This window comes from Myxocyprinus asiaticus, chromosome 6 (genome assembly GCF_019703515.2).
Source record: "Myxocyprinus asiaticus isolate MX2 ecotype Aquarium Trade chromosome 6, UBuf_Myxa_2, whole genome shotgun sequence".
Classification (NCBI taxonomy): domain Eukaryota; kingdom Metazoa; phylum Chordata; class Actinopteri; order Cypriniformes; family Catostomidae; genus Myxocyprinus; species Myxocyprinus asiaticus.
The window spans coordinates 34867679-34884865 of NC_059349.1; the positions used below are offsets into that span (position 1 = coordinate 34867679).

The 17187-nt window shown below is 39.9% G+C and overlaps 1 protein-coding gene across 3 annotated transcripts in view; it reads right to left on the reverse strand.

Annotated features, from left to right (window-relative positions):
* LOC127442145 (beta-1,4-galactosyltransferase 2-like) overlaps nucleotides 1–17187 on the reverse strand; it is a 230419-nt gene that overhangs the window by 31502 nt on the left and 181730 nt on the right. For all 3 annotated transcript variants that reach the window (XM_051699990.1, XM_051699988.1, XM_051699989.1), the window contains one exon: nucleotides 16217–16339. In XM_051699990.1, coding sequence (XP_051555950.1) covers nucleotides 16217–16339 — 123 coding nt within the window. The remainder of the gene's footprint in view (nucleotides 1–16216; nucleotides 16340–17187) is intronic.

A 17187-nucleotide genomic window follows, 5' to 3' on the forward strand; every position in this document is an offset into this window, starting at 1 on the left:
GGCAGGCGTCACAGAGCTGCTGCGCAAAATCGAATGGGCGGCCGTGCTTCCCGAAGCTCAGAGACCGGAAAAGCTGCCAACTCTGCTCCAGGGTCCGACCGACCCATTGCTGGATGGCCTTCTTTAGGTGGCTGTAATCTAGGAGGCTGGTGGTGGGAAGTTGCTGTGCTGCTGCGCCTCCCTGGAGAGTAAGGGCAACAGGCCTGCCGCCCACTGATCTGGAGGCCACCTCCAAACTTCTGCGGTCTTCTCAAATAGGTCAAGGAATGCATCCGGATCATCATTTGGCCCCATCTTCATGAGAGCCACTGGTGGAGTAGGCTCTGGGGAGGTCACAGCGTCAGCCCCCTCCCTGGCGATAAGGCTCCGGAGCACCTGCCAGTCCTCCACTTGTGCCTGGAGCAGGAGTTGGAAGCGTTGTTCCTGCTCCAGGCGTACCTCCATGAGGGCTTGGTGTTGTATTTGCTGGACACTGGTGAGGGTCTTGAAGACTTCGCCCAGCGGTGAGGACTCCATAACTGCGTTCTCCTCCAAAGCCAGGTTTTCGGCACCACTGTAAAAGGTTCTCAGTTCGTGGGCAATGGAGGAGTCAGGTGACAGCAAAGCAGGTTCAAGATCAGACTTTTAATCTTTATAATTTTTCAGACACCTGACGGTAACAGTCAATACAAAATAAATCAAACACAAAGTAATGGGGAAAAACACTCTCTATGCTTGGTGTCGGTTTGTGGGTCACTCTCTCTCCCCCACTGATGCTCTGGCGTGCCTTATCAGGTCTCCCTCCACCATCACTATAATTAGAGACAGGTGTTAGAGATAATTACGACCCAGGTGACGAGCCTTACCGCTCTCCCGCAGACCGACACATGACCACGCCCCCCCGCCACAATAAGTTTATGGTCTTTGCCGTGATATCGAGCCAAGCCTGATTGATACAAGTTCTGTTCCTTGCTGTCCCAGAGCTCTGGCTATCTATCAACATGCTGTTGTGTGTGTGCTGTGGTGGTTCTCGTGAGACCATGTTTCATTTGGCCTGAGCAGATGCGCATGTCAGAAATGACATATTTAAGCATATTTATGCTTAAAATGCGCTAAACGCAAGATGAATAAAATTACATTTTCTCTGCAAGGTGGCCCGACATTCACAGAATTTTCAATGCAGGAAAACCCCTGAAAACGTCACCCACCAAGTGGCTAGTTAGAATGCTGGAGTTACCTGCCACTGCTGATCTCTAACTGCATTTGGCAGGTGGGTGTTAATATCAAGCCCTGCTTCCTTATATGGCAATTTCATGGGTGTGGATAATTATAACTTTAAAATGAGTGTGCACTCACACCCTATTTACAAATTGTTGGAATTCACTAACAAATACGTGTTTAACTAACAAATCTGGGGTGTATGTTGCATTTGTGAATCTGGACAAAAGTTTATTCTATTTTAAGTCTATTTTATGCGCAAATGACTCCTAATTTACTTATCCATTTACAAAAGTTTCATAAATGAGGCCCACTGATCATGGACATGTGATTTTATGCCTGGCAAACATTTGGTTTTTATTAATGCATTGAATATTGTAGTGAATTCTCCTGATTGAAAAATGTCACCAAGGAAATGCTATCTAGCTGGCTGATGAAAGTGTGAGAATGACTTGTGATAATCTTGGAAGCATACTGTAAGTTAGAATGTGTTGAGAAATATAAACAAATCAGTATTGTTATGTATGCTATCGTTTTAAAAAAAAATCCATGTGTATGATTTCTCTTTCTTTTTCTTTCTCTCTCTTTCTTTCTCTCTCTCTCTCTCTTTATATATATATATTTATTTATTTATTTATTTTTTGGTGGGGCAGTGAAAATGTTTGATGGTAAATAAAGATCTGAACTACCAGGCCTTGTTGTTAAGCTCTGTGGCAAGAATAACTGTGAAAATAGGCAACAAAACCAATGAAAACTATATTTTGATGGCTTATGTATCAGTTCAAGTGGGTGCAGTGTAGCTGGAGAATAATTTCACTTTGTCATACATTTCAAGAGAAACTAAGGGCAAAAATGGCTGCATGAGCTTCTCATCAGTGCAGACTGACCTTGACTACTTTGTATCAGCATGGCATCTTTAAACAGGCCTGCAAGGAGACACTACAGGATCAGCTATACTACAGGATCAACTACAGCACGAAACAGGGGTTCTAGATACTGATGCCAGCTGCCATCAGAGAAGGATCAACTACAAACAAAATTCCCCTTCTAAGACACCAGTGGAGGAGGGGCATATTCACACAGGCAGAAGGGCAAATTCACAAAATAGTTGCACTACTTTTATGCGCTGTGTTTCCGAGCAAAAAACTGTGCCATGATTATTTAAATTAAGTGATAGTCATTATTTTCAGCTCAAACAGACCTTCCTACCTGATGTAAATCAGGCTTATTATAGACTAAGCCTTATTCACAAAACTAAGTGTTATTTGCCCGCTACAATAATAATTTTGTGGGTGTGTTTGTGCGCCATTACCTGATTAGCATAATTCCCCCAGTAAATATAACATTAAACAATGCAGACAACGCATACAAATAGGCCACACTATCAGCGAGTGCAATTAATTCTTAGCGAATCCCCCCTTACAGTATTTAAGAATTCAGGCTGCAGAATATTAAGCTTAAAAAAAGGGATGTCCATTAGCACTAGGACCCATGCTGTCAGACCAGTGACCTTCAAAGATACGGAGAGAAAAGTTTTGCTGACAGTGACCATGAGTCCCTGAAGCCCAAGCAAAGTGGTACAAGAGGAGTGACAGTATGTTCAAGTAAACTTCCACCCAGAGGGACTGAGTGAGCAAGAATATGAATCTGTGTGTCTTCCCACCAGTCAATGGGGAGTTCGAAGCAGAACACACAGCTGTGTCCACATGCCATTCACTCTTTCGTCTTGTCTCTGAAAGGCTGTTCCCAACTGAACACACTTTGCAACTCTATTGCCACCCTGTCTGTGAAAACAGCACACACTAGATCTTCAGGCTTGATCACTACTACCAAGAGGAGTTCTGGAAGGCTGTATATCAAATCACTTACCAATAGCCCCAATAAGTATTTGGATACTACAATTTTTTCTCTCAATTTGGAATGCCCAATTCCCACTACTTTTTTGGTCCTTGTGGTGGCACGGTTACTCACCTCAATCTGGGTGGCGGAGGACAAGTCTCAGTTGCCTCCGCTTCTGAGACTGTCAATCCATGCATCTTAACATGTGGCTCATTGTGCATGACACCACGGAGACTCCCAGCATGTGGAGGCTCATGCTACTCTCCACGATCCACGCACAACTTACCACGCGCCACATTGAGAGTGAGAACCACTAATCACGACCATGAGGAGGTTACCCCATGTGACTCTACCCTCCCTAGCAACTGGGCCAATTTGGTTGCATAGGAGACCTGGCTGGAGTCACTCAGCACACCCTGGATTCGAACTCATGACTACAGGGGTGGTAGTGAGCATCAATACTCGCTGAGCTACCCAGGCCCCCAAGTATTTGGATACTTAAAGGGATAGTTCACCCAATAGTACAAATTCTGTAAATAAAAAAATAAAATCATTTACTCACCCTCACATAATTCTTTTTTTGTCATACAATGATTTCCAAGGCAAGATTTTCAGTGAAGTATAGCCCCTTTCCCACCTACAGTCCTGGTACTTTAGCCTTAGTAACTTTCTAGATGAGAACTCTTAACGGAACACCCGAGGAGACTTTCCATCTTTTGCATTCACACTCACAAAAGTAACCCCCATATTGACGTCATCTAGTATCTACCATTTTTATTTTTATGTTGTTGGCATGCACAATTCAATAGCAACAACAACTAAATCAACAACACAGATGGAGGATGCCAGGATCGGAGCTTCACTTTTGTGAGGGCTGTTTTACACAAACTTTGGCTGCATCCGAAAATGTAGGCAGCTGCCAAATCAGTTAATGTTTTAAACAAAGTTTTAAAGAAACTGGTCTCTGAAGAGTTTAAAAAGCACCTTATTTCATCACCTGAGTGAGAGATGAGACGAGCGGTCAGACTAAAACGTAGCACAAGCTGAACTCAGTGGACAACTTGTTTAAAAGTGCACAATAAACCTATTTATCAACACATTATTTTACAATAAAGGCTTTTATGACTCAACATAAATTACTGTATGGAAATACTCACTCATTGACTTAAAAAGACGTCTTGATGCAAGTTAACCACACAGTAACAGGCACGCAATACTTCCCTCATGTAAAATACATTTCATGATGGTTTAGTGTATTATAGAGTTCAATTACCCATTCTCGATAAACATCTGATTATTTATATCCATCATCCCAGGAACAATTTGATGTAGTAATCCAGAAATCACTTTATTTTCTGTACACACAGTACAAACTGTACAGATACAATGAAAACTCAAAGCGTGTCCCTCGATGAAGTCACACACACACACACACACACACACACACATACTGGTATGTGAAACAAGTGATACTCTTTGGATACTTTGTTGGTTTTATGTTATTTCTGTAAAAGGAATTGTAAAATGGGAGCATATCTACAGTATGTTCCCAGGGTCCTATGTTCCCAGCGTCTTAAGTTCCCAAGGTCCTTATGTTTCCAGGGTTCTATGTTCCCAGGGTCCTAAGTTCCCCAGTTCAATATTCTGTTAACACACATTAACCCTCCTACTGTGTTCATGTCAAATTTGAACAACCAAACCAATGTTCTCTGTGGGTCAGATCTGACCCTATTTTTGATGATTTGGTTTGATGAGATTTTCAACAGCAAGGTAAATGTTGCCTTTGCACCACAAAATAAAAAAGTAAATATAGACTTTGTGGTTATTAATTGCTAAGTTAGTTATGTGGTAAAACACTATATTGGGTCAAAATAATAGTTTTTTAAGTGTTTTGTTGTGATTAAAAAAAATTGACAAATTTGACCCACAAACGTAAATGGTAGGTGCCCCTTTCTAGCACATTACGAGGGTTAAGTAAACTTTTCAAAAGGTTTTGTGTTGTCAGGGACTAATTTTCCCAGGGCCACTATGTTCAACTCCATGCTATGTTCCTTGAACATGCCCACACATACAAACACCCATTCAGATTTTCTGATATAAGTTAATAATATCTGTAATCATGTTTGTACATAATTTGGTTCCAGTTACTGTAGATTCCCATGACAACACACATTCGAGTCAAATGCTACATTCCACTGGGGAAGAATGACAAACTACAGTATACCCTGATAGGCAGGATCTAATTATTATGATTTTTATTTGAACATCAGCTATAAACAATAGCCAAAAGTATTGGTTAGTTTTAGTATAATGCTTTCTCAGTAAACAGTAAAAAACAAATAAAAACAAAAAAACATGATACTGGTCAAAACAATGGGGTAGAATGAAAATAACCTGATAGGCAGGATCTCATTATTATGGTTGTATCTGAACATCAGCGTGAACAATAGTGAAATGTATACACCATGTCATGGATGGGGAAGCACATGTTCACAGATCTCGAGAACTTGAATATTGGGATGGTCCTCCTCTACATCAAAGCAGTTTGTGACCAGTTTTGCCCGGCAGTTTTCTCTCCAACACCGCCACTGAATACTGTGTTCCTTGGTGTGGTGTCTGTGGTAGCTAAAATTTTCTGCCACTAAAATTTCCCCCCTCGGTTTCCTGGCACTATCTTTGCTTCCATTTTCAAGTCTGTTGACTGCTCTTTATGTCTTCTGACTGGTAATGACAGTAAAGTGACTGAACTGTTCAGCTTATATTCTCACACAGAGTATATCAAAACATATTTACAAACAATGGTCTCTGAAGTACAAGTTGTTGGGTCTCAGCTGCTGGGAAACTCAACTCTTGACTCTGGGCTATATTTTTTTTTTTTTCTTTTTATTGCAGTCCCACTCTCAAAGTCACACAAGTCTCTCATTAAACAGGATAGAGAAGTGCAATTTAAGGGTGTACTCACACTAGGTGATCTGTACCGTGCCCTAGCACGTTTGACCCCCAAAGTCCAGTTTGTTTGACTAGTGTGATCGCTCCGTACTGTACGCTGAAACGTGCCCAGGCCCGCTTGAAGAGATGGGCTCGAGCATGGTTCAGTTGGACTCAGGCATGGTACACATCTAGTGTGATCGCTAACCGTGGCCGAGCACGGAATTCGAAACATGACGTCAATGATGTGACTGTACCCTTTAACAAACATGGTGGCAAAGGGATCACTTTGGTCTACGGCAGAGCTGCAGTGTTTACTGGAGATTTGGACAGAGAAGAGTATACAGGAACAACTGGATACAACACACAAGAACTCGTAAAATTTGCGACTATCTTCGTGCTCGTGGATACCAAAGAACCATTGAGCAATGTCGTGACAAGCTCAAAAACTGCGGGTTCAGTATCTGAAGGTACGGGATGCCCTCCGTAAATCAGGCAGCTCATTTGATGAAAAGGATAAATTCCAGTGGTATGATGCTGTCGACAGTTAGGCATGTGAGAGGGCCGTGTGTCCCTGCACCCAAAACGACTCCAAATAAGCCACAAAGTAAGTAATGTTACAATGATGGACTACATTGTGCTGTGCAAGAGTGCTTTTCTCCCTGTTTTCTTCAAAACAAAAAGTTGCATCGTAATGACTTAAGCGTGCTCAGGCCCGAAACGTTAAGTGCAGCGTGAGTGCAGGCCAGCGAGGGAGTGGGGAGGGGGGACAATCGTGCTCGGGCATGGTACAAGGCAACTGGGCCTAGTGTGAGTACGCCCAAATTTCAAGTTCAATTGGACAACACAGATACAGAGTCCCCTTTATTAATTTACTTGATGTTGAGAAGGTTGACTTTGTGGAGGTCTGTAATAAAGAAATCATTTGGAAAGTTGTCAGAGAAGTAGATGTTCAGTTCAGCTGGCCTAGTTATCCAAGACCATATGATAACTGAATCTTTGCGTGATTAGAACATACTGTATAGACTTTATTTGCACTGATTACCACTGTGAAAATGTATACTTTTTATTATTCTATTGCAGTAGCATGCACAAAGTGCCCCTTTCAGATCAACTTTCAAAGCTACATAACTAAAGAGGCAGGAAAATAACCAATCCACTTTATTTATGCCCCCAAGTCACATATCACAGATGATGAGGCACACATGAGCCCCTCAGACTGGGACATTTCCATGCGTCATTTTTGCACTTAAGTTACTGCAGAGCGTATATGTGTGCATGCATGAACATGTGTTTGTAGTACAGTAGGTATAGGTTGAATAGGTGGTGCCCCTTTTAATGTCTTTTAAGCAAGAGTGTGTTTTCAGGAGTGCCCTGTGGGATTAATGCCCTAGTGTGTGTGTGCGTGTGTGTGTAGGGCACTGGCATGCACTTTGTGAGGGGCACTTGATTTTGAAGTCACACTTGAAATAAATGTTTATCATGAATATCAAGACAATGTTGTTTACTTTACAACTTTACTTTATTCACAAAACCATATTCCACTTTCCACTGGTGTAAGATTAATTAATTAATTGTTAAAAAAAGAAATCGTCACGCGGTCTGTGTGTGCACATCTCAGATTCTCTTTGGGGGCTGCATCCCGGATGTTTGAAATGTCTAGAGACAACCCTGGTGCATGCTATGTGCCCTTTTTTTCATTTTTCACCCCTGCCCCTATGAAAGTCTGTGTGCCACTGTTCTATTGTAACAATATCACTGCATTGGTATTTCAGTCAGATGTCAGTCACAGGTAAAAATAGAAAAAGGTGTTTAAAATCAACTATAGATAAATGCAGAAAAAATAGACAAGCATATGCTACTTGGAGGAAAAAACAAACTGGATTAAATTAGATACTTAAGTCATGATGGCATGTTTCTTATATCAGTTAGAAGACAGATGTGAAGTGTGAGAGTTAGATTCAAATACATGTATACTAGAGTAGTTTTCACTTAAGGAAGTATTAAGCTATGACCTTTGGTGATTCCATGACTTCAACTATTTGATAAGTTCCCTCAAGGGTGCCTACGCCTATTATACGGCAGTACTGGGGAACAGAAAACCCCTTTGACAAGTTCCCACAATAGCCCATGCCCTATTAAGCAAATACAGAGCTGGGGAACATGTTTTTCAGGTTCTCATTAAGTGCTAGAAAGAGCTGGGGAACATAGGACCCTGGGAACTGAGGAACATAGGAGCCTGGGGATATAGGACCCTTTGTCATGTGTTCATTATTTGCCATTTACACTGGCGGCCAAAAGTTTGGAATAATGTACAGATTTTGCTCTTATGGAAAGAAATTGGCACTTTTATTCACCAAAGCGGTATTCAACTGATCACAATGTATAGTCAGGACATTAATAATATGAAAAATTACTATTACAATTTGAAAAAAAATTTAATAACTTCTCAAACTACTTCAAAGAGTTCTCATCAAAAAATCCTCCACATGCAGCAATGACAGCTTTGCAGATCCTTTGCATTCTAGCTGTCAGTTTGTCCAGATACTCAAATGACATTTCACCCCACACTTGCTGTGGCACTTGCCATAGATGTGGCTGTCTTGTCGGGCACTTCTCACCCACCTTACAGTCTCAAAAACAAACACAAACACAATGTTAAGCTTCGTTTAACAAACCAAATAGCTTTCAACTGTGTGTGATATAATGGCAAGTGATTTTCTAGTACCAAATTAGCAATTTAGCATGATTACTCAAGGATAAGGTGTTGGAGTGATGGCTGCTAGAAATGGGGCTTGTCTAGATTTGATCAAAAATAACTTTTTTCAAATAGTGATGGTGCTGCTTTTTACATTAGTAATATCCTGACTATACTTTGTGATCAGTTGAATGCCACTTTGGTAAATTTAATTACAAATTATCTTCCGAAACAGCAAAATCTGTACATTATTTTTGGCCGCCAGTGTAAATCTGGGGAACATAGGACCCTGAGAACATAGGAATGACTCAGAGCAGGCTAGCAGCTACAAGTTTGTTTACAAATGGTGGCTGCAGACTCCTTGCGTTTCTCAAAGCTTTGTGCCCTGGAGTAGGAGCTAAAAATGATGAAAAGTACTAGTCCCGGTCAAAAGTACCTAAAACAGGCTTTAGTACCTGCAGTGGGAAAGGGCCTAATGAATGTGAAATTTGTTTTTGTTCCTCACACATACTGTAGTTATTATATGGAATCAGAAAACTCTGTTAAACTTTTTCTAAACTTTTCATTTCAAACTGTAGCAGACCAAATGTAATAAAATATTCAAACATTAAGAAAAAATGTACAAAGATTTTCTTAATTTAAGCATGTATCAAACATATAAGCCAAGACAGGCAACATACAAAATACTGTACAACTGTAAGAACATGAGCTCCTAAAATAATAGCATATAATGAATATACTGAAGTGTTAGCTACTCTTTTGAATTTAGCCTACTGTGTTCTGAATTCTTCATGCTTTAGAGACTGTTATTAATTTTCCATGTTCAGTCAGTTTAGGATATTGCATTGCATGTAGTGTTTTTTTTTTTTTTTTTTTTTTTTTACAGAAACAGTGTATTCGCAACGCATATTATGCATATCATGACTAAAGTTTAACTTAGTTCAAGGTCACCTGTTCACTCACTTCACTGTCTGTGTAGATATAAGTTGTAATAATACAGTAAATATTTGTTTGGATATAGTAATTATGAATGATCGTTACATTTATATAGCGCTTTTCTGACACTACACTCAAAGCGCTTTACACAGTGAACAGGGGACTCTCCTCAACCACCACCAGTGTGCAGCATCCACCTGGATGATGTGACAGCAGCCATAGTGCACCAGTACGCTCACCACATACCAGCTCTTGATGGAGAGGAGAGAGTAGAATTATTGAGCCAATTAATGGATGGGGATTATTAGGAAGCCATGATTGATAAGGGCCAATGGGGGAATTTGGCCAGGACACCAGGGTTACACCCCTACTCTTTTCAAGAAGTGGGATTTTTAATGACCACAGAGAGTCAGGACCTCGGTTTAACATCTCATCCAAAGGGCAGTGCCTTTTTACAATATAGTGTCCCCGTCACTATACTGGGACATTAGGACCCACACAGACCGCAGTGTGAGAACCCCATACTGGCCTCACTAACACCTCTTCCAGCAGCAACCTTAGTTTTCCCAGGAGGTCTCCCATCCAGGTACTGAATAGACTAAACCTTGCTTAGCTTCAGTGGGCAACCGGTCCTGAGCTACAGGGTGATATGGTTGCTAATTAATCTCTTGTCTAAATAGGATGCGTTTGAGTGAAGTATTTAACCCTTTTAAAGCGGTTTGTTTTCCCTGTGTTTAGAACGTTTAACTCACGCAGCTCAAGCAGGGAAATCCTCAGCATACTGGATTATTTAGATGAATCCATATCTAATATTTTCTTCTTTAAACAGGTGTTTCTCTAGATGTTTCTTTTGCTGTTTATATCTTGCACTGTTAATATATTTATTTCTCATCATATTTAATTATCATCATGATGCGTCTTTTTTGTCTCGTATTCGTTATCATTGACAAAATCAAAAAACCTTTCGGCAACTAACGATTTCGTCAGCAATTTGTTGATGAGATGAACGCTGGGCATAGTAAAATCCAAAAAGACCAACAGTAATAAATAAATGTATCCTAGAAGACATAATTAGAGCCACAAAATGAACTCCTTTAGAACAACATACAGCTCTTCTCACATTCTTCCAATAAAAATAGCTTGGTTCAGGGAAAGATCTCAGGGCAAATGTTGTTGCTTTACAGCATCAAATCTTTTGTGGGTATCAAGCTATAAAGCTTTATATATATATATATATATATATATATATATATATATATATATATATATATATATATCATCTCTCTAATCGTGTCAAAAAAAGCAGTTGGCAAAGGAAAAAAAGGCGACGTGAGAGGTGTGCTTTATCACAACCTTCCACCTTCGCTCTCTACTGTCAGTGCAACCCCAAACAGCTGAAAAGAGTGACATATAGAAACACGTGCCGTGGCTGATTTGTACATCTCCAATAGTGTTATCTCTGTTGCAACAGCATGCGTGCCCTGATATACTGCAGGCTGTGCTCTCCCATCACCTGAGCAGGGAAACAATGATAGCTAGTGGAAATGTAGCTATTCATTATTGTGAGAGACAGGCATTAGGCAGTCAGGCCTCATCTCTTCACACATTTCTTTCTGGACACGGTGTGGATTTGTGAGCAGTGAGTGTCTACAGCTGGTCCCTACAGAGATACAAATCCCAGCGTTTTTGTTGATAGAAGAAGACCAAGAAACAGCAGAAAGACACTGTTCAGAGTCGAAGTGACGGTTTCTGATGATGCATGTTTAGTCATGCTTTTTTAAAAGCCTTTCAGCCACATCTCAAAACCTGTTTACCAGATCTTAAAACAAAATGCCTTCCTGGAAAGTGAGTGAAACTGTGTCTAGAAACAATGACAACATTTATATGCAAATCAATTTTCTTCTTTTAATCAGAATATGGCAATATTCAGTTTGCTAATGCATGGTGTAAACACATCAAACCGATTGCCAGGTTCCTTTTAAGACAATTTCCTGTTCCCAAATTTCTACTTCCCACCCCTGGTCTTAGATTATTCAGAATATGCTGATTACATCTATACAGGTATATTCCAATAGCTTTGGGGCATGCAAAAATCTCTTGAAGAACAAAGGCTTAACCAGAATATGGACGGGATAGTTCACCCAAAAATAAAAAAATTCTCTAATCATTTACTCACCCTCATGCAATCCCAGATGTGTATGAGTTCCTTTCTTCTGCAAAACATAAACAAAGATTTGTGTTGCATGCACAATGATGTGCATGCAAACGTGATCATTGTCTAAGGTGGTTACAGCCTTGCTACCGATATGAGAAAACTGGATGATATAACTACAAATAAAGGCTTTTTTAAACAAATAGGTCAATTAAAATGTAAAACAGAGAAAGAAAGGATATTTATTTATACTCTGAACCAAAGCTGCAAATGCGTCAAAACTAAAGTGGATTAGGAATAGGCAATCCATTATCGAGGATCACACACTTTCAAAATTGTAAAAAGTTTAATTATAAGCACAACCAGGATGGCGAGAACCAACAGCCAAAGTGACATTTACATGATAACCTACTTTTTTTAGTTCTTAGGTTTCTTTTTAATTTAAGCAAAGAGCTTAGATTAATACATCATTTAAATAAAACCTTTGAAGTCTTTTTCCATTTTAATATCCTCCCCTTTGCCGCCCACTTTCTTGAAGTTGTGCTGCTGTGTTTTATTAATGGCCTGAACAGTTGGTGTGACAATTGGTGTGGTGGGAAATGGGCTGAATACGTTTTGACTCATCTTATTTAATAAGTCCACAGCAACAGACATAGAAACAAATTAGACCTTTTTAAAAAAACAGTGGACAACAGTAACTTTTTTATGTGACTTTAAGAATCTGGGTGGTAAAATTAAAGAAGTCATTTAATACATTTTTTCCCCCAAAATATTTCTCCCCGTGGTCCACTTATATGAGTTTTCCATGGCAAAAACAGTCATAATTTAGTTTAATATGACTACTTTCCACACTCTCTCTGACCCTTAGAATTAAACAAGGCTTTTTTCCCTACATAAATGCCCTATTTGGATATGAGAAGAGAAACAGAATGTGAGCTGGTTTGTGTGGTTTGCTGTCGGGTGCAATATAGTTTTTAAAAATAAGTTAAATCGCTCAAAAGTTCTCTCACAAGATCAAGGACAATTCACCTAACAATATGACCAGACCCACCCCATGAGTCACTTATAGGTCAGATCTACATCACAAGATGCAAACATAGCAGTGGCGTGCAGTCAGCCTCTTCAAACCCCTCAGAAAAGGGGTGACATAAATTGAGATGGGATAAGTTATTTCAATTATGAAACATTCTTTCCCTAGTTTATTATTAAAATGTAAATGCATTTAATAAATAAAATACAATGATATACAACTTCAAAAACAACCTAAAATAACTGTAGACTACCTCAAATCTTTGCATTGCTATTCCTGTTTGTCGGAGTGTAAGCGGCCCATGACAGCCAATCAAAACTGCTTATTATCGTGCTGCAGTTCTACGTTACTGCGTCCCCCTGCACAGTGTGGTGAACAATCGGACCAGATGACATTCCATGAGCCAGTTTATGCCAGAGCCCCTCTCTAACTTTCAAGGCAAAGAAAAGTTGCTCCATTTTGACTGGATCGTGGCAGGAAAAACATAACAAATGTCAAGCACAGCCATCAGATAAGCTGCTCAGACAACTGCCAGACACCCCTCACAAGGCAGGAAAGATCTTCCAACACGTTGGAAAAGCCTTCTCATTGGTCAATGAGAGGTTTTTAGCAACCTCTCAACCCCCCCATCCTAATGTCAGACATGAGAAGGACCATAAAATTCTTCAAGACCTCTCAAAGCAGCATTAACTTACCATGTGGCAAAAGTTATAAGATGCACGGGTTGATGGTCTCAGACGCGAGGCACGTCTGTGGTCATGAAATCATTTGAGAGACTGGTGTTGGCAATCCTGCAACATCTGGTCAGACCAGGGACATTTGCAAGGATCCTTTTTGTGGACTTCAGTTCGGCTTTCAACACCATGATCACAGCTGTTCTCCGTATTAAATTACACCAACTCTCTGTTCCCACGTCTATCTGTCAGTGGATCACCAGCTTTCTGACGGACAGGCAGCAGCTAGTGAGACAGGGGAAATTTAATTCCAGCACATGTACGATCAGCACTGGTGCCCCCCCCCCCCAATACTCTTCTTCCTGTATACCAGTGACTGCACTGCCAAGGACCCCTCTGTCAAGCTCCTGAAGTTTGCAGATGACACTACTGTCATCGGCCTCATCCAAGATGACGATGAGTCTGTATACAGAAGGGAGGTTGAACGGCTGACTCAATGGTGCAGTCAAAACAACCTGGAGCTTAACATGCTCAAAACAGTGGAGATGATAGTGGACTTTAGGAGGATCACCCCAACATTGACCCCACTCACCATTCAAAACAGCACTGTGGCAGCAGTGGAGTCATTAAGGTTACTGAGCACTACCATCTCACAGGACCTGAAGTGGGAGACCCACATTGACTCCATTGTGAAAAAGGCCCAGCAGAGGCTGTACTTCCTTTGCCAGCTAAGGAAGTTCAACCTACCACAGGCGTTGCTGATCCAGTTCTACTCAGCAGTCATTGAGTCTGTCCTCTGCACTTCAATAACTGTCTGGTTTGGTTCAGCTACGAAATCAGAAGACTACAAAGGACAGTTTGGACCACTGAGAGGATTATTGGTTGCCCCCTGCCCTCCCTTCAAGAACTGTACACTTCCAGAGTGAGGAAAAGGGCTGGAAAAATCACTCTGAACCCCACTCACCTAGCCCACTACCTTTTTGAACAGTTGCCTTCTGGATGGCGCTATAGAGCACTGAGCACCAGAACCATCAGTCTCAGGAACAGTTTTTTCCCTCAGGCTATCCATCTCATGAACAGTTAAAACTGCCCCATTGAGCAATAATTATGTGCAATACACAGCTTAGTCCATTTATATGTATTCAACATATCCTACCTCTTCAGCCATACATTCCCTTGCATCTGTATATAGAAGATTTGTATTTGTACATACGTATATATTTATTTTGTATTTTTTATTGTGTATTTCTATATATACTTATATTTTCTATTCACTTTTTATTTTTATTCTATTTTTTATTATTATCTCTGTCTTGTTGTTGTATTGTTTGTGCACTGGAAGCTTGTCACCAAGACAAATTCCTTGTATGTGTAAGCATACTTGGCAATAAGGCTCATTCTCATTCTCTCATTCTCTTCTCTGGCGAGCAAACCTTCTCTTCAATTTCGTGCATCTGCGTGTTCCAGATGATGAATCTTGCACCGACATATGGGCTATATATCTGTGTGTTCCAGATTGCAAGAACCCTATCGGTGCTTACAGGAGACCAGCATTCCTCAGCTCCGTCATGTCCAAGGCTGTTGAAATGGAATCCAGCTCCTTCCCCACTGTAACGTGGCCCTGAGCCCCAATGGTAGACGTTGCCGTCATCAAACTCATCGACCGATCAAAAAGAACGTAAATATCACTACTAAAACTCTTTCCTGAGATCTTGGCATTAGTGTACAGTATACCATCAGTTTATGATTATCTAATGTTCCTTAGATTGCATAACCTTTGTATCAAATGTCTAGCAAATAACCTTTGAGTTATTTGTTTCAATAGAAATAAGGTTTTCACCTTATTAATTAACAGAGAAACAGCAATTTATCTTTCATAAGACAATAGTCATACCATTGATACCATTACCACTGATACATCCAATTCAACCACTTACATCTTTCCATCCTATGCACTTTATTAACCTATTCATTTATTTTATATTTTAGCATATTAGTACCATATTGTAGTTTTTGTTAGTTATTCTTGTTTATCTTTTTGTAAATAAAACTCATTTTATTATAACTGTGTGTTCCTTATGTTGTTGATACAGAAGAGCTCTAAAGGGTTAGGACGAATTTTAAGAATCCTTCAGATTGATCAGATGACCAACTCCCTCCAATTGACATATTTCTAATTTACTGAATGGTCCATTTGGATAATTCAAGGTGAAACTCCTTAGCTGGTGCCCCGAGGATGGAGGAAGGGGCCGTCTGATATTAATAATCACACACGCATACACCTTAAGTGAATTGTGATCAAAAATTACCCTGTAGTTTGGTGTCTTGTGTGAGGCCCAGTTCATTTCAGTTGGTGCCAGGGTGATTCTCACTACAACAGGATATTTTGAAGGGTTCTGTAATGCATTTGTATTAGCAGAGTGACAGAAAATCTGACCAATCAAATGTATTTTTTTCACCTTGGTGGTGGCTGTTAGCGGTCGCACCTTCACAGCTTCAAAGAGAAGGGCTTATGCGTTGACCGTAAATTATGAATTTTTTCCTTCCTACAGCAGCATTTGCGTGAGGCTGAAGGTGAACAGTGGGACATGTTCCAGCTACAGACAGAGCAAGCTGTCTTAAAATCCATGGAGGATTTTACGTGGACAAATCTGTATGACATCATTTCTTTCAAGCAAATGGACTAGGGGGGGAGTAGGAGTTTGAAGGGGTACCCGGTTTGTGCACTGCACGCCACTGAAAGACAGTACATTCATATTTACCTGTTGTAAATATCGTCATCTTCTCCTCCCCAGCCCCAGTACTCGTTTGGGAAGCCGTTGATTTTGAGGAACTGTTTTTTGCTAAGGCCGGACACCCCTCCAAAGTACCCTGCATAGGGTAGCCTGCAACAAGAATAGACATTAGTCATTCTCATTGAATAATGCATATTAATGTCATTGCATTGCATCAAAGCAAGTGGCATCTGATAACAAATGATGCAAAACCTTTTCTCAGTTATGCTTTCTAAATTACACTATCAGAACTATCTTCACTTTTTTTTTTTTGCCATTTGCAATTACTTTTAACGGATCGCTCAAAATAATCAGAAGAAATTTTATAGTGCCACAGAGATAAAATTAACCAACAAATGCCTTACTGACCACACTAATGATTGTCTCTGCATTTTGAGCTGGGATAGAAGAACGTATTTTAACACAGAAAAAGTTCCATACTTCATATTTTACTATTCAAAATTAAGAATGATATTACAAATCACTTTTGTACATGACACATTTTTTGGCCATACCTTATTATTGGGAGGAACATGTCTAATGTCATTACGGTCCTGATCACATTAACAAAGACAATTTTCCACTAATATCTGACAACCAGAAAGTGTCTAAATACTTTTGTCTTCATTTAAACAATATATTTCTTGCTTTATTTTGTAAAACCTTACAAACGTTATTGTTTGTCTTGAAAAGTTTGCTTGTCTCTTAAAGAAAAATGTGCTTTCTTTAAAAAAAATTTTTTTAAAATACCACTTGGGTGGATATTTTGTTATATAATCTAATGATTAAAGTGTTCTCATGCATTTGGGGGCCACTGTATTCTAGCAGTGTCAAATCTTAAAGAGTGTCATTATTATTACCAATATGCTAACTACTACCCACAAATTATTACCTAAAATACCTTGAAATGGTCCATTTAGAATATCAGGCTAAAAGCTCTGGATTTCCAGAAGATTTTA